Source organism: Mobula hypostoma, chromosome 2, assembly GCF_963921235.1.
Source record: "Mobula hypostoma chromosome 2, sMobHyp1.1, whole genome shotgun sequence".
Lineage (NCBI taxonomy): Eukaryota > Metazoa > Chordata > Chondrichthyes > Myliobatiformes > Myliobatidae > Mobula > Mobula hypostoma.
In genome coordinates, this window is record NC_086098.1 from 117918967 (window position 1) to 117933535 (window position 14569).

General features: G+C 62.6%; 1 protein-coding gene across 1 annotated transcript; it reads left to right on the top strand.

The window, feature by feature from the left end:
- Positions 1-455: 455 nt before the first annotated feature.
- On the top strand, positions 456-14541 carry mea1 (male-enhanced antigen 1). Its single transcript, XM_063040527.1, has 3 exons — positions 456-755; positions 9238-9331; positions 11599-14541. The coding sequence occupies exons 1-3, from the start codon at positions 492-494 to the stop codon at positions 11751-11753; spliced, it is 513 nt and encodes a 170-aa protein (XP_062896597.1). The 5' UTR covers positions 456-491; the 3' UTR covers positions 11754-14541.
- Positions 14542-14569: the final 28 nt, after the last annotated feature.

Here is a 14569-nt window from a genome sequence, read left to right on the forward strand (position 1 = left end):
AAAAAATTTGAAACGGAACTGGTTCTGAGCTCTGTCCTGGAAACAGGTTATCAAAAGAACACAAAGGAAATGTTTCCTAAGCAACAAACAATTTGTTGAAGTAACTGCGCAGTTTCAGCAGAGTCTGTGGGAATTGCTGACCTTTCAGGTCTATCCCTGCATCAGCACTGATAGGGGTTCCAACCCAAAATATCCACAATCCGTTTCCTTTCCACAGATGCGACTCGACTTGCTGCGTTCCTCCGGCAGATTTATTTGATGTTCCAGATCCGCGGGCCTCTGAGATGTCTCCAGGGTGGGCAGTGGCAGCAACTCCTCGCACCGTCCGCCAGGTGGCAGCACCGAGAGACGCCTGCCGCTCCCTACCACCAGAGGGCAGCAGCGGCCGGTGCACCAACTTGTTGCCACCGTATTCTCGCTAACCGGTTGTTGTCGGACAGTTATCCGGAAGTGCGTTTTTGATGACGTAAAAAGAGGCTGTCGGCCTGTGGATGGAATTTGAAGCCCGGACTATGAGCCCGGAACGAGTGTTACCCGAGGCCGAGGCCGAGGCCGAGGGGCAGGGCCACGGTAGCGGGTTGGGTCCGGCGGCGTGGAGCAGCGAGGAAGAGGAGGAGGACGAGGAGGAGGAGCTGGCAGGGTCTGTTCCTGAGGAAGAGCCCGGTCCCGTCGCCGGTTACCGGTACCTGCCCCTGGAGCAGGAACCCGGGGTCGCTCTCGGACATCCCGAGCCCGACATCGAGGAGCGGCTGCAGGTGGGCCTGAGTCCGGAGGGAGAGGTTGGGGGGAGAGTCGGGCCGGGGTTGGGGGAGTGTGGAGAGTCGGGCCGGGGTTGGGGGGGGGGGAGAGTCGGGCCGGGGTTGGGGGGGGTGGAGAGTCGGGCCGGGGTTGGGGGGGGTGGAGAGTCGGGCCGGGGTTGTGGGGGGGGGGGAGAGTCGGGCCGGGGTTGGGGGGGGGAGAGTCGGGCCGGGGTTGGGGGGGGTGGAGAGTCGGGCCGGGGTTGGGGGGGGGAGAGTCGGGCCGGGGTTGTGGGGGGGGGGAGAGTCGGGCCGGGGTTGGGGGGAGTGTGGAGAGTCGGGCCGGGGTTGGGGGGGAGTGTGGAGAGTCGGGCCGGGGTTGGGGGGGGTGGAGAGTCGGGCCGGGGTTGGGGGGGGTGGAGAGTCGGGCCGGGGTTGTGGGGGGGTGGAGAGTCGGGCCGGGGTTGGGGGGGGTGGAGAGTCGGGCCGGGGTTGTGGGGGGGGGAGAGTCGGGCCGGGGTTGGGGGGAGTGTGGAGAGTCGGGCCGGGGTTGTGGGGGGGGGGAGAGTCGGGCCGGGGTTGGGGGGGGGAGTGTGGAGAGTCGGGCCGGGGTTGGGGGGAGTGTGGAGAGTCGGGCCGGGGTTGGGGGGAGTGTGGAGAGTCGGGCCGGGGTTGGGGGGGGTGGAGAGTCGGGCCGGGGTTGGGGGGGGGAGTGTGGAGAGTCGGGCCGGGGTTGGGGGGGGGGAGAGTCGGGCCGGGGTTGGGGGGGTGTGGAGAGTCGGGCCGGGGTTGGGGGGGGGTGGAGAGTCGGGCCGGGGTTGGGGGGGGGAGAGTCGGGCCGGGGTTGGGGGGGAGTGTGGAGAGTCGGGCCGGGGTTGGGGGGGGGTGGAGAGTCGGGCCGGGGTTGTGGGGGGGGGGAGAGTCGGGCCGGGGTTGGGGGGGGGGAGTGTGGAGAGTCGGGCCGGGGTTGGGGGGAGTGTGGAGAGTCGGGCCGGGGTTGGGGGGAGTGTGGAGAGTCGGGCCGGGGTTGGGGGGGAGTGTGGAGAGTCGGGCCGGGGTTGTGGGGGGGGTGTGGAGAGTCGGGCCGGGGTTGTGGGGAGTGTGGAGAGTCGGGCCGGGGTTGGGGGGGAGGTGGAGAGTGGGGCGGGCCGGGGTTGTGGGGAGTGTGGAGAGTCGGGCCGGGGTTGGAGGGGGGGAGAGTCGGGCCGGGGTTGGGGGGGGAGAGTCGGGCCGGGGTTGGGGGGGGTGGAGAGTCGGGCCGGGGTTGGGGGGGGTGGAGAGTCGGGCCGGGGTTGGGGGGGAGTGTGGAGAGTCGGGCCGGGGTTGGGGGGGGGTGGAGAGTCGGTCCGGGGTTGGGGGGGGTGGAGAGTCGGGCCGGGGTTGGGGGGGGGTGGAGAGTCGGGCCGGGGTTGGGGGGTGGAGAGTCGGGCCGGGGTTGGGGGGGGGAGTGTGGAGAGTCGGGCCGGGGTTGGGGAGGGGAGAGTCGGGCCGGGGTTGTGGGGGGGGGGTGTCGGGCCGGGGTTGGGGGGGGTGGAGAGTCGGGCCGGGGTTGTGGGGGGGGGAGAGTCGGGCCGGGGTTGGGGGGAGTGTGGAGAGTCGGGCCGGGGTTGGGGGGAGTGTGGAGAGTCGGGCCGGGGTTGGGGGGGGTGGAGAGTCGGGCCGGGGTTGGGGGGAGTGTGGAGAGTCGGCCCGGGGTTGGGGGGGGTGGAGAGTCGGGCCGGGGTTGGGGGGGGGAGAGTCGGGCCGGGGTTGGGGGGGGGAGAGTCGGGCCGGGGTTGGGGGGGGGAGTGTGGAGAGTCGGGCCGGGGTTGGGGGGGGAGAGTCGGGCCGGGGTTGGGGGGGGGAGTGTGGAGAGTCGGGCCGGGGTTGGGGGGGGGAGTGTGGAGAGTCGGGCCGGGGTTGGGGGGGGTGGAGAGTCGGGCCGGGGTTGGGGGGGGGGAGAGTCGGGCCGGGGTTGTGGGGGGGGTGGAGAGTCGGGCCGGGGTTGGGGGGGGAGTGTGGAGAGAGTCGGGCCGGGGTTGGGGGGGGGGAGAGTCGGGCCGGGGTTGGGGGGGGTGGAGAGTCGGGCCGGGGTTGGGGGGGTGGAGAGTCGGGCCGGGGTTGGGGGGGGTGGAGAGTCGGGCCGGGGTTGGGGGGAGTGTGGAGAGTCGGGCCGGGGTTGGGGGGGGTGGAGAGTCGGGCCGGGGTTGGGGGGAGTGTGGAGAGTCGGCCCGGGGTTGGGGGGGGAGTGTGGAGAGTCGGGCCGGGGTTGGGGGGGGTGGAGAGTCGGGCCGGGGTTGGGGGGGGGGAGTGTGGAGAGTCGGGCCGGGGTTGGGGGGGTGGAGAGTCGGCCCGGGGTTGGGGGGAGTGTGGAGAGTCGGCCCGGGGTTGGGGGGGGAGTGTGGAGAGTCGGGCCGGGGTTGGGGGGGGTGGAGAGTCGGGCCGGGGTTGGGGGGGGGTGGAGAGTCGGGCCGGGGTTGGGGGGAGTGTGGAGAGTCGGGCCGGGGTTGGGGGGGGGGTGGAGAGTCGGGCCGGGGTTGGGGGGGGGTGGAGAGTCGGGCCGGGGTTGGGGGGGGGTGGAGAGTCGGGCCGGGGTTGGGGGGGGGTGGAGAGTCGGGCCGGGGTTGGGGGGGGAGTGTGGAGAGTCGGGCCGGGGTTGGGGGGGGTGGAGAGTCGGGCCGGGGTTGGGGGGGTGGAGAGTCGGGCCGGGGTTGGGGGGGCGGAGTGTGGAGAGTCGGGCCGGGGTTGGGGGGGGGTGGAGAGTCGGGCCGGGGTTGGGGGGGGTGGAGAGTCGGGCCGGGGTTGGGGGGGGTGGAGAGTCGGGCCGGGGTTGGGGGGGGTGGAGAGTCGGGCCGGGGTTGGGGGGGGGTGGAGAGTCGGGCCGGGGTTGGGGGGGGGTGGAGAGTCGGGCCGGGGTTGGGGGGGTGGAGAGTCGGGCCGGGGTTGGGGGGGGGAGAGTCGGGCCGGGGTTGGGGGGGGTGGAGAGTCGGGCCGGGGTTGGGGGGGGTGGAGAGTCGGGCCGGGGTTGGGGGGGGGTGGAGAGTCGGGCCGGGGTTGGGGGGGGGTGGAGAGTCGGGCCGGGGTTGGGGGGGTGTGGAGAGTCGGGCCGGGGTTGGGGGGGGGTGGAGAGTCGGGCCGGGGTTGGGGGAGTGTGGAGAGTCGGGCCGGGGTTGGGGGGGGGTGGAGAGTCGGGCCGGGGTTGGGGGGGGGTGGAGAGTCGGGCCGGGGTTGGGGGGGAGTGTGGAGAGTCGGGCCGGGGTTGGAGGGGGGGAGAGTCGGGCCGGGGTTGGGGGGGGGGAGAGTCGGGCCGGGGTTGGGGGGGGTGGAGAGTCGGGCCGGGGTTGGGGGGGAGTGTGGAGAGTCGGGCCGGGGTTGGGGGGGAGTGTGGAGAGTCGGGCCGGGGTTGGGGGGGGGTGGAGAGTCGGGCCGGGGTTGGGGGGGGGTGGAGAGTCGGTCCGGGGTTGGGGGGGGGTGGAGAGTCGGGCCGGGGTTGGGGGGGGGAGTGTGGAGAGTCAGGCCGGGGTTGGGGAGGGGAGAGTCGGGCCGGGGTTGTGGGGGGGGGGGAGTCGGGCCGGGGTTGGGGGGGGTGGAGAGTCGGGCCGGGGGTGTGGGGGGGGAGAGTCGGGCCGGGGTTGTGGGGGGGGGAGAGTCGGGCCGGGGTTGTGGGGGGGGGAGAGTCGGGCCGGGGTTGTGGGGGGGGGAGAGTCGGGCCGGGGTTGGGGGGGGTGGAGAGTCGGGCCGGGGTTGGGGGGGGTGGAGAGTCGGGCCGGGGTTGTGGGGGGGGGAGAGTCGGGCCGGGGTTGGGGGGGGGAGAGTCGGGCCGGGGTTGAGGGGGGGAGAGTCGGGCCGGGGTTGTGGGGGGGGGAGAGTCGGGCCGGGGTTGGGGGGGGGAGAGTCGGGCCGGGGTTGGGGGGGGGAGTGTGGAGAGTCGGGCCGGGGTTGGGGGGGGGAGTGTGGAGAGTCGGGCCGGGGTTGGGGGGGGGAGAGTCGGGCCGGGGTTGGGGGGGGTGGAGAGTCGGGCCGGGGTTGTGGGGGGGGTGGAGAGTCGGGCCGGGGTTGGGGGGGGGAGTGTGGAGAGTCGGGCCGGGGTTGGGGGGGGGAGAGTCGGGCCGGGGTTGGGGGGGGTGGAGAGTCGGGCCGGGGTTGGGGGGGGGGAGAGTCGGGCCGGGGTTGTGGGGGGGGTGGAGAGTCGGGCCGGGGTTGTGGGGGGGAGTGTGGAGAGTCGGGCCGGGGTTGTGGGGGGGGTGGAGAGTCGGGCCGGGGTTGTGGGGGGGAGTGTGGAGAGTCGGACCGGGGTTGTGGGGGGGGGAGAGTCGGGCCGGGGTTGTGGGGGGGGTGGAGAGTCGGGCCGGGGTTGGGGGGGGGAGTGTGGAGAGTCGGGCCGGGGTTGTGGGGGGAGTGTGGAGAGTCGGGCCGGGGTTGGGGGGAGTGTGGAGAGTCGGGCCGGGGTTGGGGGGGGGGGAGAGTCGGGCCGGGGTTGGGGGGGGGTGGAGAGTCGGGCCGGGGTTGGGGGGGGTGGAGAGTCGGGCCGGGGTTGTGGGGGGAGTGTGGAGGGGAGTGTGGAGAGTCGGGCCGGGGTTGTGGGGGGGGGAGAGTCGGGCCGGGGTTGTGGGGGGAGTGTGGAGAGTCGGGCCGGGGTTGTGGGGGGGAGTGTGGAGAGTCGGGCCGGGGTTGGGGGGGAGTGTGGAGAGTCGGGCCGGGGTTGGGGGGAGTGTGGAGAGTCGGGCCGGGGTTGTGGGGGGGTGGAGAGTCGGGCCGGGGTTGTGGGGGGGGGTGGAGAGTCGGGCCGGGGTTGTGGGGGGGGGTGGAGAGTCGGGCCGGGGTTGTGGGGGGAGTGTGGAGGGGAGTGTGGAGAGTCGGGCCGGGGTTGTGGGGGGGGGAGAGTCGGGCCGGGATTGTGGGGGGAGTGTGGAGAGTCGGGCCGGGGTTGGGGGGGGGAGAGTCGGGCCGGGGTTGGGGGGGGTGGAGAGTCGGGCCGGGGTTGTGGGGGGAGTGTGGAGGGGAGTGTGGAGAGTCGGGCCGGGGTTGGGGGGGGGGAGAGTCGGGCCGGGGTTGGGGGGGGGTGGAGAGTCGGGCCGGGGTTGTGGGGGGAGTGTGGAGAGTCGGGCCGGGGTTGTGGAGGGGAGTGTGGAGAGTGGAGAGTCGGGCCGGGGTTGGGGGGGGGGAGAGTCGGGCCGGGGTTGGGGGGGGGGTGGAGAGTCGGGCCGGGGTTGTGGGGGGAGTGTGGAGAGTCGGGTTGGGGGGGGGGAGAGTCGGGCCGGGGTTGGGGGGGGGTGGAGAGTCGGGCCGGGGTTGTGGGGGGAGTGTGGAGAGTCGGGCCGGGGTTGTGGGGGGAGTGTGGAGAGTCGGGCCGGGGTTGGGGGGGGGGGAGAGTCGGGCCGGGGTTGGGGGGGGGTGGAGAGTCGGGCCGGGGTTGTGGGGGGAGTGTGGAGGGGAGTGTGGAGAGTCGGGCCGGGGTTGGGGGGGGGAGAGTCGGGCCGGGGTTGGGTGGGGGTGGAGAGTCGGGCCGGGGTTGTGGGGGGAGTGTGGAGAGTCGGGCCGGGGTTGGGGGGGGTGGAGAGTCGGGCCGGGGTTGGGGGGGGTGGGAGAGTCGGGCCGGGGTTGGGGGGGGGAAGAGTCGGGCCGGGGTTGGGGGGGGTGGGAGAGTCGGGCCGGGGTTGGGGGGGGGTGGAGAGTCGGGCCGGGGTTGGGGGGGGTGGAGAGTCGGGCCGGGGTTGGGGGGGGGGAGTGTGGAGAGTCGGGCCGGGGTTGGGGGGGGGGGAGAGTCGGGCCGGGGTTGGGGGGGGGGAGAGTCGGGCCGGGGTTGGGGGGGGGGAGAGTGGAGAGTCGGGCCGGGGTTGGGGGGGGTGGAGAGTCGGGCCGGGGTTGGGGGGGGAGTGTGGAGAGTCGGGCCGGGGTTGGAGGGGGGGGAGAGTCGGGCCGGGGTTGGGGGGGGTGGAGAGTCGGGCCGGGGTTGGGGGGGGAGTGTGGAGAGTCGGGCCGGGGTTGGGGGGGGAGTGTGGAGAGTCGGGCCGGGGTTGGGGGGGGGAGTGTGGAGAGTCGGGCCGGGGTTGGGGGGGGAGTGTGGAGAGTCGGGCCGGGGTTGGGGGGGGGAGTGTGGAGAGTCGGGCCGGGGTTGGGGGGGGGAGAGTCGGGCCGGGGTTGGGGGGGGGAGAGTCGGGCCGGGGTTGGGGGGGGGGAGAGTCGGGCCGGGGTTGGGGGGGAGTGTGGAGAGTCGGGCCGGGGTTGGAGGGGGGGAGAGTCGGGCCGGGGTTGGATGGGGGGGGAGAGTAGGGCCGGGGTTGGGGGGGGGGAGTGTGGAGAGTCGGGCCGGGGTTGGGGGGGGGGGAGAGTCGGGCCGGGGTTGGGGGGGAGTGTGGAGAGTCGGGCCGGGGTTGGGGGGGAGTGTGGAGAGTCGGGCCGGGGTTGGGGGGGAGTGTGGAGAGTCGGGCCGGGGTTGGGGGGGAGTGTGGAGAGTCGGGCCGGGGTTGGAGGGGGGGGAGAGTCGGGCCGGGGGTGGGGGGGGGAGAGTCGGGCCGGGGTTGGGGGGGGAGTGTGGAGAGTCGGGCCGGGGTTGGGGGGGGAGTGTGGAGAGTCGGGCCGGGGTTGGGGGGGGAGTGTGGAGAGTCGGGCCGGGGTTGGGGGGGAGTGTGGAGAGTCGGGCCGGGGTTGTGGGGGGGGGGAGAGTCGGGCCGGGGTTGTGGGGGCCGGGGTTGTGGGGGGGGGGAGAGTCGGGCCGGGGTTGTGGGGGGGGGGGAGTCGGGCCGGGGTTGGAGGGGGGGAGAGTCGGGCCGGGGTTGGAGGGGGGGAGAGTCGGGCCGGGGTTGAGGGGGGGAGAGTCGGGCCGGGGTTGAGGGGGGGAGAGCCGGGCCGGGGTTGAGGGGGGGAGAGCCGGGCCGGGGTTGGGGGGGATAGAGTCGGGCCGGGGTTGAGGGGGGGAGAGCCGGGCCGGGGTTGAGGGGGGGAGAGCCGGGCCGGGGTTGGGGGGGATAGAGTCGGGCCGGGGTTGAGGGGGGGAGAGTCGGGCCGGGGTTGAGGGGGGGAGAGTCGGGCCGGGGTTGGGGGGGATAGAGTCGGGCCGGGGTTGGGGGGGGGGGAGAGTCGGGCCGGGGTTGAGGGGGGAGAGTTGGGCCGGGGTTGAGGGGGGGAGAGCCGGGCCGGGGTTGGGGGGGATAGAGTCGGGCCGGGGTTGAGGGGGGGAGAGTCGGGCCGGGGTTGAGGGGGGAGAGTCGGGCCGGGGTTGAGGGGGGGAGAGTCGGGCCGGGGTTGAGGGGGGGAGAGTCGGGCCGGGGTTGAGGGGGGGAGAGCCGGGCCGGGGTTGGGGGGGATAGAGTCGGGCCGGGGTTGAGGGGGGAGAGTCGGGCCGGGGTTGAGGGGGGGAGAGTCGGGCCGGGGTTGGGCGGGATAGAGTCGGGCCGGGGTTGCGGGGGATAGAGTCGGGCCGGGGTTGAGGGGGGGAGAGCCGGGCCGGGGTTGAGGGGGGGAGAGCCGGGCCGGGGTTGAGGGGGGATAGAGTCGGGCCGGGGTTGGGGGAGAGAGTCGGGCCGGGGTTGGGGGGGAGTGTGGAGAGTCGGGCCGGGGTTGTGGGGGGGGAGTGTGGAGAGTCGGGCCGGGGTTGGGGGGGATAGAGTCGGGCCGGGGTTGGGGGGGTGGAGAGTCGGGCCGGGGTTGGGGGGGAGTGTGGAGAGTCGGGCCGGGGTTGTGGGGGGGGGGAGAGTCGGGCCGGGGTTGGAGGGGGGGGAGAGCCGGGCCGGGGTTGAGGGGGGGAGAGTCGGGCCGGGGTTGAGGGGGGGAGAGTCGGGCCGGGGTTGGAGGGGGGGGAGAGCCGGGCCGGGGTTGAGGGGGGGAGAGTCGGGCCGGGGTTGGGGGAGAGAGTCGGGCCGGGATGCAGGGAGAAGGGGTTGAGGTCCGGAGAAGGGCGTCTTCGGTCCTGATTAGGGTCAGAGTTACAGTAACCAGGATTGATTAGAAACCCTGGGCCGATGAGGGCCCATGAACTGAACTGTCTGGAACCAGATGTAGAAAGGCTGCCAGACAGCATGAATACGGGGAAGATTCTGGGAAAGAAGCAGGTACTGGGTCTGGGTCAGGGTCAGGGTCCGGCTCCCCCGGTGTGTCTGAAGCTGAGCGTCTGCAGGAACTGTCTGGTAGTCTCAGTGAAAACTGGTGGGGGAGTCTGGAGTCTGGTGAACAAAGGCGGTTGGGCGGCGGGGGCTTCCTTCAAATCGGGAGAAGTTCTGATAGACCTGAGTGTTTGCAGTTGGCAGTGAAGGTGGCCCTTCGTTGAGAGATAGCAAGACATCAATAAGGAATTCACCCAAAATTTAATTTTTCAGAGGTTGGTGAGAATGTGTAACCCGTCGCTACTCAAAATAGTGTAGTTGTATTTAAGGTTAGGCTGCACTCAACGCGAGGAAGGAGGGAAGCAGGGAACGGCTGGAGTACAATGTCAGTGGTTAGTGTGAATGAGAGCTGAACAGAGTTTCCCAGGTTCTGGTCCCCGTGAGATCACAGTTACTGACTTTGTTCATGGTGTTTGCAGGAATTGCGTCTTTACTTGCCCGAGGCACCAGTTGACAGCGAGGAGGACGAGCCTACAGAACATGGCAGTCAGCAGTCTATTCCCATGGACCCAGGTAAGGAGGTATGGTTTGGGAGGGCAGGGCCCCGTAATTGTGAATCTCTCCACTAAATTAACTGAGAAGAAGTGGGAGTTGGGGGCAGCTAGTCAAGAGGGAGAGTTTTGGATGGATTGGAGAAGGGACCATGTAGTAATGAGGATGAAGGCTGGTAAAAATAGACTCAAGTAATTGAAGAAATTACTAATTTTGTGAGGAAGCATCAGTAAAGGCAGTGTAAATTAACAGGGAGAGGACTGGGTTCTGAAAGAGGCACGGGAGCAGAGACATCAACACGTAACTGAGTTTGCAAGGCAGCTTGACGAAATGGATTGAAAGCAGATTTCCTTGGGCAGTAACAACGGGCAGTCAGCAGAGGAGTCATGAAGCCAGAGAGAGCTGTATCGGCTACAACTTGAACCTTCTCCTGGGTTCTCAGCGTCAAGAATGCTGAGGTGGTTTTGTTGGAGAACAGATTTACAGAAATGATTTCAGAGCTTTGGGAGGTGGGGGGGGCCTGAACTAATGTGGAAATGGAGAAACAGGACGTGCTGGGATTGTGGGAATATGACATTTATAAAGAGAAGTTTTCAGTCCCAGAGGATTTGTGAACTACTTGGATGTAGTAAGAAGAGAATTAGCATAAAAACTAAAAGTAATGTTAGCAACATTTGTGAGGTACAAGTTTGATGGTGACTGGGGTCAGTGGGGTGTTCAGAAGGCCTCTGGTCAAGGAAAGTGTGAAGTAAATTCATTATCAAAGTATACATGTGTGATCATACAGAACCCTGAGATTTGTTTTCTTGTGGGCGTACTCAGTAAACACAACAGAATCAGCATGGACTTGAGGACTGAGGAAATCACATTGACTGCAGGTACAAACCACTGCTTCACTTGGAAAGGGTGCTTGGGTGGTAGGAACAGAAAAGGTGAAAGGTGGGTTTGCTACATCTGCAGTTGATGAGGGAAAGGAGTGTTGGTGGAGAAAGAGGAGGCCGGTTGCAGAGGGAGGATTCCCTTCTGGAAACTTTAAGGATATTAAAAATGGATAATGTGTGTGTTTGGGTGGGGAAACCCTATGCCCATTCTCGGTGGGAAAGGATGTCCTTAAATTTCAAGACATGGCGACAACTCTGTCAATTGTGGTGGAGGGGAAGCTATGCTAAGTTAAAGTAAAAGTAATGTCATACTGTTGTGGAATATTCATCATACTGGGAGAATGGGATGGACTCCCACAGGAAACATCATGAGATGTAGTCAAGATAACTGCAAGTCTGTGGGCTCGTCGTGAATATCACCTGTACCACAAAGGGGAGTCAGATGTCAGTGAATGTTTTACTTGTAGTGGGGAATCCATTACCACAGGGAGTAGGTTTGAAAGAAAACCCGAGGGGCAAATTTTTGCCACCTGGAGTGCTCTGTATATAGAATGAGCTGCTCGAGATAGTGGTACAGTTATGAAATTTAAAAGGCGTCTGGACATGTTTAGAGCGATGTGGCCAAATGCAGGCGGGTGGGACTAGTTCAGATAGTTGTGTTGAAGGAAGGGACTGGCTCTCAGACTGACCATTTGGAAGTGAGAACACAATAGAAATTGGCAGCAAACATTCAAGCTTTGGAAACAGCATTAATTCAGTCATTAGTGTCTGGGAAAAGAAGTGGATTGGGGAGCTTACTGAGAACTGTTCTGAACGTACTTTGGAACCACGAGTACCTTGTGCTGTATGACAGTAGAGGAGTGGGGATGTCAGGGTGAGCCTGTATGGGCACTGATCTGGTCAGGTGAAGGAGCTTGGTACTGGGGCTGGTCTTCAAGGCCCATTTCATATTTTGACTCTTTCCTTCTGCCTGTTACTCTGGCGGTTTCTTCATCCCAACTGTTTTATTATCACCAAGAATGTCCAATCCCTCTACACTTCCGTAGTGGGATGGTTAGGTAGAAAGTACATTAGAGTCACTGAGTTGTACAGCACAAACAGCTTCTTTGGTGCTGTGGGTCCATGCTGGCCAGCATGTCCCATTTGCTAGCTTTTGGCCTGCAAGTTAAATCTCTTCAATCTATTGTAATACTGTAAATGCCTGCCCTTATGTCTGTAATCATTCAGACTATCATCACAATCTACCCTGGACAATACACCTCACAATGTTACATAATTATTTAGTTGTTGCTTTCTGAAATGTGGCCAATTGTGAAGGCATACACTCTCTTGCAATGTCCAGGACTCTTGAGGCTTGCAGAGATACCATTTCTTCCTCTAGTTTATAATTCCCTTTCTCTCTTCTAGAACATGTGGAGTTGGTGAAGAGGACCATGGCTGCAATCAAATTTCCCAGCTTAGGTGTTCCAGCTTGGGCCCAGGAAATCTCGGATGAGCAGTGGCAGTCTGTCGTCCGACAAACAATAGAGAACAGGCGGTCAGTGGTGGCAGCCAAAGAGTAACCTATGCCCATCCCTACATCACAACTGTGAAAGGGAAATGGACTGTGCTGGGGGAAGTCAGGGCAGTGTACTGGCCTCGGGGCTGGTTGCAGTGTTTTCTGGCCTTTGAGACCCAAGGAGTTCTGTGAAGCTATATGGCTGAATTTACTCCCGGGGGTTCTGAGGCAGAAATGGCCTCAGGCCCCACCCTTTCAAGGGTATTTAATCCAATTTCATCAGCCCCCTGCCATTAAATTCATGGAGGAGGGTTCAGTGGCACCAGTGCATCATGTTCATTTTCTTTGGAGCAAGGTCTGCATTTCTGTTGTGGAGACACCGCCAACAATTAGCAAGAACACGGCCAAGGGCACACAACGAGGGATTCACACTCTCTCAGTGCATGCTCCTTGCAAGGTTAAAGGACAGCCACAAACTTCTTTAAGAGACCCAGTTTATTTTTGTTCTGTACATAGATGAACATCTGTACAAAATGACATTTCGATACTATGTAATGCTCTACCTAAAATAAAGTACAACATATGTACAAATTAACTGTAAGCAGCTTAATAGTGTCAGTGAGAAAGTTAAAGACATTTCATTTTGGGTAGCTCCCTGAGAGCATCCCAGTAAGTTTACATGAAATGTATTTACAGTTAGCTCCCTGCATTTAACCATGAAGTGCTTATACTGTGATTGACCCAGACCCTTTCATGCCATGGGCCATTGCAACCCAAGCCAGCACTATCCCCAGACTGCTCTTCTTGGCTGAGAGTAATACTGCAGGCCCCCAGTAATTCCCAGTGCTGGAATTGGCAGGCTACCAGTAAACACCAACTTACAACTGCTAGACTTGTTTAGAACAGTACTTTTACAACATTTAAAAGTCAGAGTATTTTTTTCCATTTACAAAGCTCTCTGGATCAGCAATGAATGATTAATAGATTTATCACTGGGAGATACTGATACAGAAGTCCATGTGAGAAAGAATGGTAGAGTCGTACATTAACCCTCGTGTTGCTGCCTGCGCTGGTATCCCGATCATCAACAAAACCAGGGGCAGCAAACAGACACTACTACATCTTGCTTCTATTCCTCACTGGCATTGTCCAAGCAATGGATAACCCAGCCCACACCAGCAAAAATGTTTACTGGTTAGTAATATCACTGTGCGATTCATTTACAGTTTGGAGCTTCAGTGGAACAATAGTGAGGAAAACGACCACTTTCAGCTCTTTGAAGTGTTGACTGCTGCTTATTCTAAACCCACCACCACTATTTCAGTAGCTAACCCTTGTCTCAGTGATAATATACACTTCCTTAATAAGTAGGCCAACATATAATTCATTGGCATTTACCAATGCTGTTGTTGAAATGGCTATTGGGAATGTGGAAATCTGAAATAAAAACAGTAAATGCCGCAAGCATTCTGCAGTTAACTCTTCCCGACTTGAATGCGGGAAACAGCTTTACTCTTTAGAATCCTCCACATCAGAAAGTTTAGTCAAGACCAGCTCTGCTATCTGTACCCAGCAGGGAGGCTGTGCAACCATTCTTCAGATGGTAATCAAGGTCAGCAAATCCAGGAATTGCTCCCATACATTTCATCACTAACTGATTAATGGCACTGGTCCTGATAGAATTTACAACATTAATCAAAGTCTCTGAGTGGGCAGAACAGCAAATTCCTATGCTCAATGCAATTCCAAAGAAAGCCAGTCCTGCTGCACAGAAGTTAGTAAACAGTGTGAAAAAGGCAAAACTGGAATTTTCCCCTACCATACGGAAAGGAGAGCGCAGCACTGCAGACTCAACTTGAAATGGTGTCAGGAAAATCTTTCACAGACCAACAGTGGTCAACATCTGGAACCAGTTCTTGACTAAAGCAGACCCCAGAATTATATAAAAACTATATTCGTTGCAGCAAGCTGAAACAGTTTACAAACTGATGTACAGTGTGACCAGGGTGGGGAGAAGCACCTCAGTGAAATTGCTGCAGTAGGGTGGGGGTGAGGAAGATTAGAATTTATTCTGTTAACCACAAATGTCTGGAGCAAACTTCCATACCATACACTCCTCATTGCCATAATACAAAATGGAATCAAACTCCACCCACATTAAGGAATTAAAACACAAGCAAAAATCAGATGCCAGTGCTCAAGACACATTATTACAGTAAAAAATGAACCCCTAAATTAAGCTAGGGACATTGGTACTTAAAAAACCTGGACTGGGCAGATATCACAAATAATTGTATTTGCAAAAATGGCAGTGGCCAGAACTGCCAGCTCCCAGTTGTACCACTATCGAGCAGAATGTCCCAACTTAGCTTGCACTGTCCCAGGTTCCATGCATCCAACTTAGGAATGATCAAAAAGTCATACATCAGAGTAGGAGGGCTGTATTGGGAGTTATGAAGAGACTGGAGGAGATGAGAGCTTTATTTGTCTCCTAACTCTATTACAACATACAGTACAGATGGACAACATTGAACGAAAGGTGGCTGGACAAGACTAGACCTTTATTTTACATTATGAGTCAGAGTCAATTGAATTAACTGACAATCAGTCTTAGGATTTGAAATATATTGCTTCAATTCCTACTGAACTTAAACTTTGGGTGAGGCGAGCATCATAATATGGGGCGGGACTGACCCCTTGCAGCTGTGGCAGCTTCCCCTGCATAACTGGACTTGGAAGCTGAGGCACCTTGTGCCAGGTTCATACAGAGGTGGGTATACGAACAGTCTGAGTTCAGCCTAATCATAAAACAATTCCAATTAAAACAAGATTCTTCAATTTATACATCTCTAATTGAGCTCTGGTGATCCTGAGACACTG

What these genes read in the sequence shown, in the direction of transcription:
- mea1 (XM_063040527.1), top strand. Translation starts at nt 492, where the DNA reads ATGGAATTTGAAGCCCGGACTATGAGCCCGGAACGAGTGTTACCCGAG. An exon ending in ACATCGAGGAGCGGCTGCAG is followed by an intron (nt 756 to 9,237) that starts GTGGGCCTGAGT and finishes TGGTGTTTGCAG; the next exon opens with GAATTGCGTCTTTACTTGCC. An exon ending in GTCTATTCCCATGGACCCAG is followed by an intron (nt 9,332 to 11,598) that starts GTAAGGAGGTAT and finishes TCTCTCTTCTAG; the next exon opens with AACATGTGGAGTTGGTGAAG.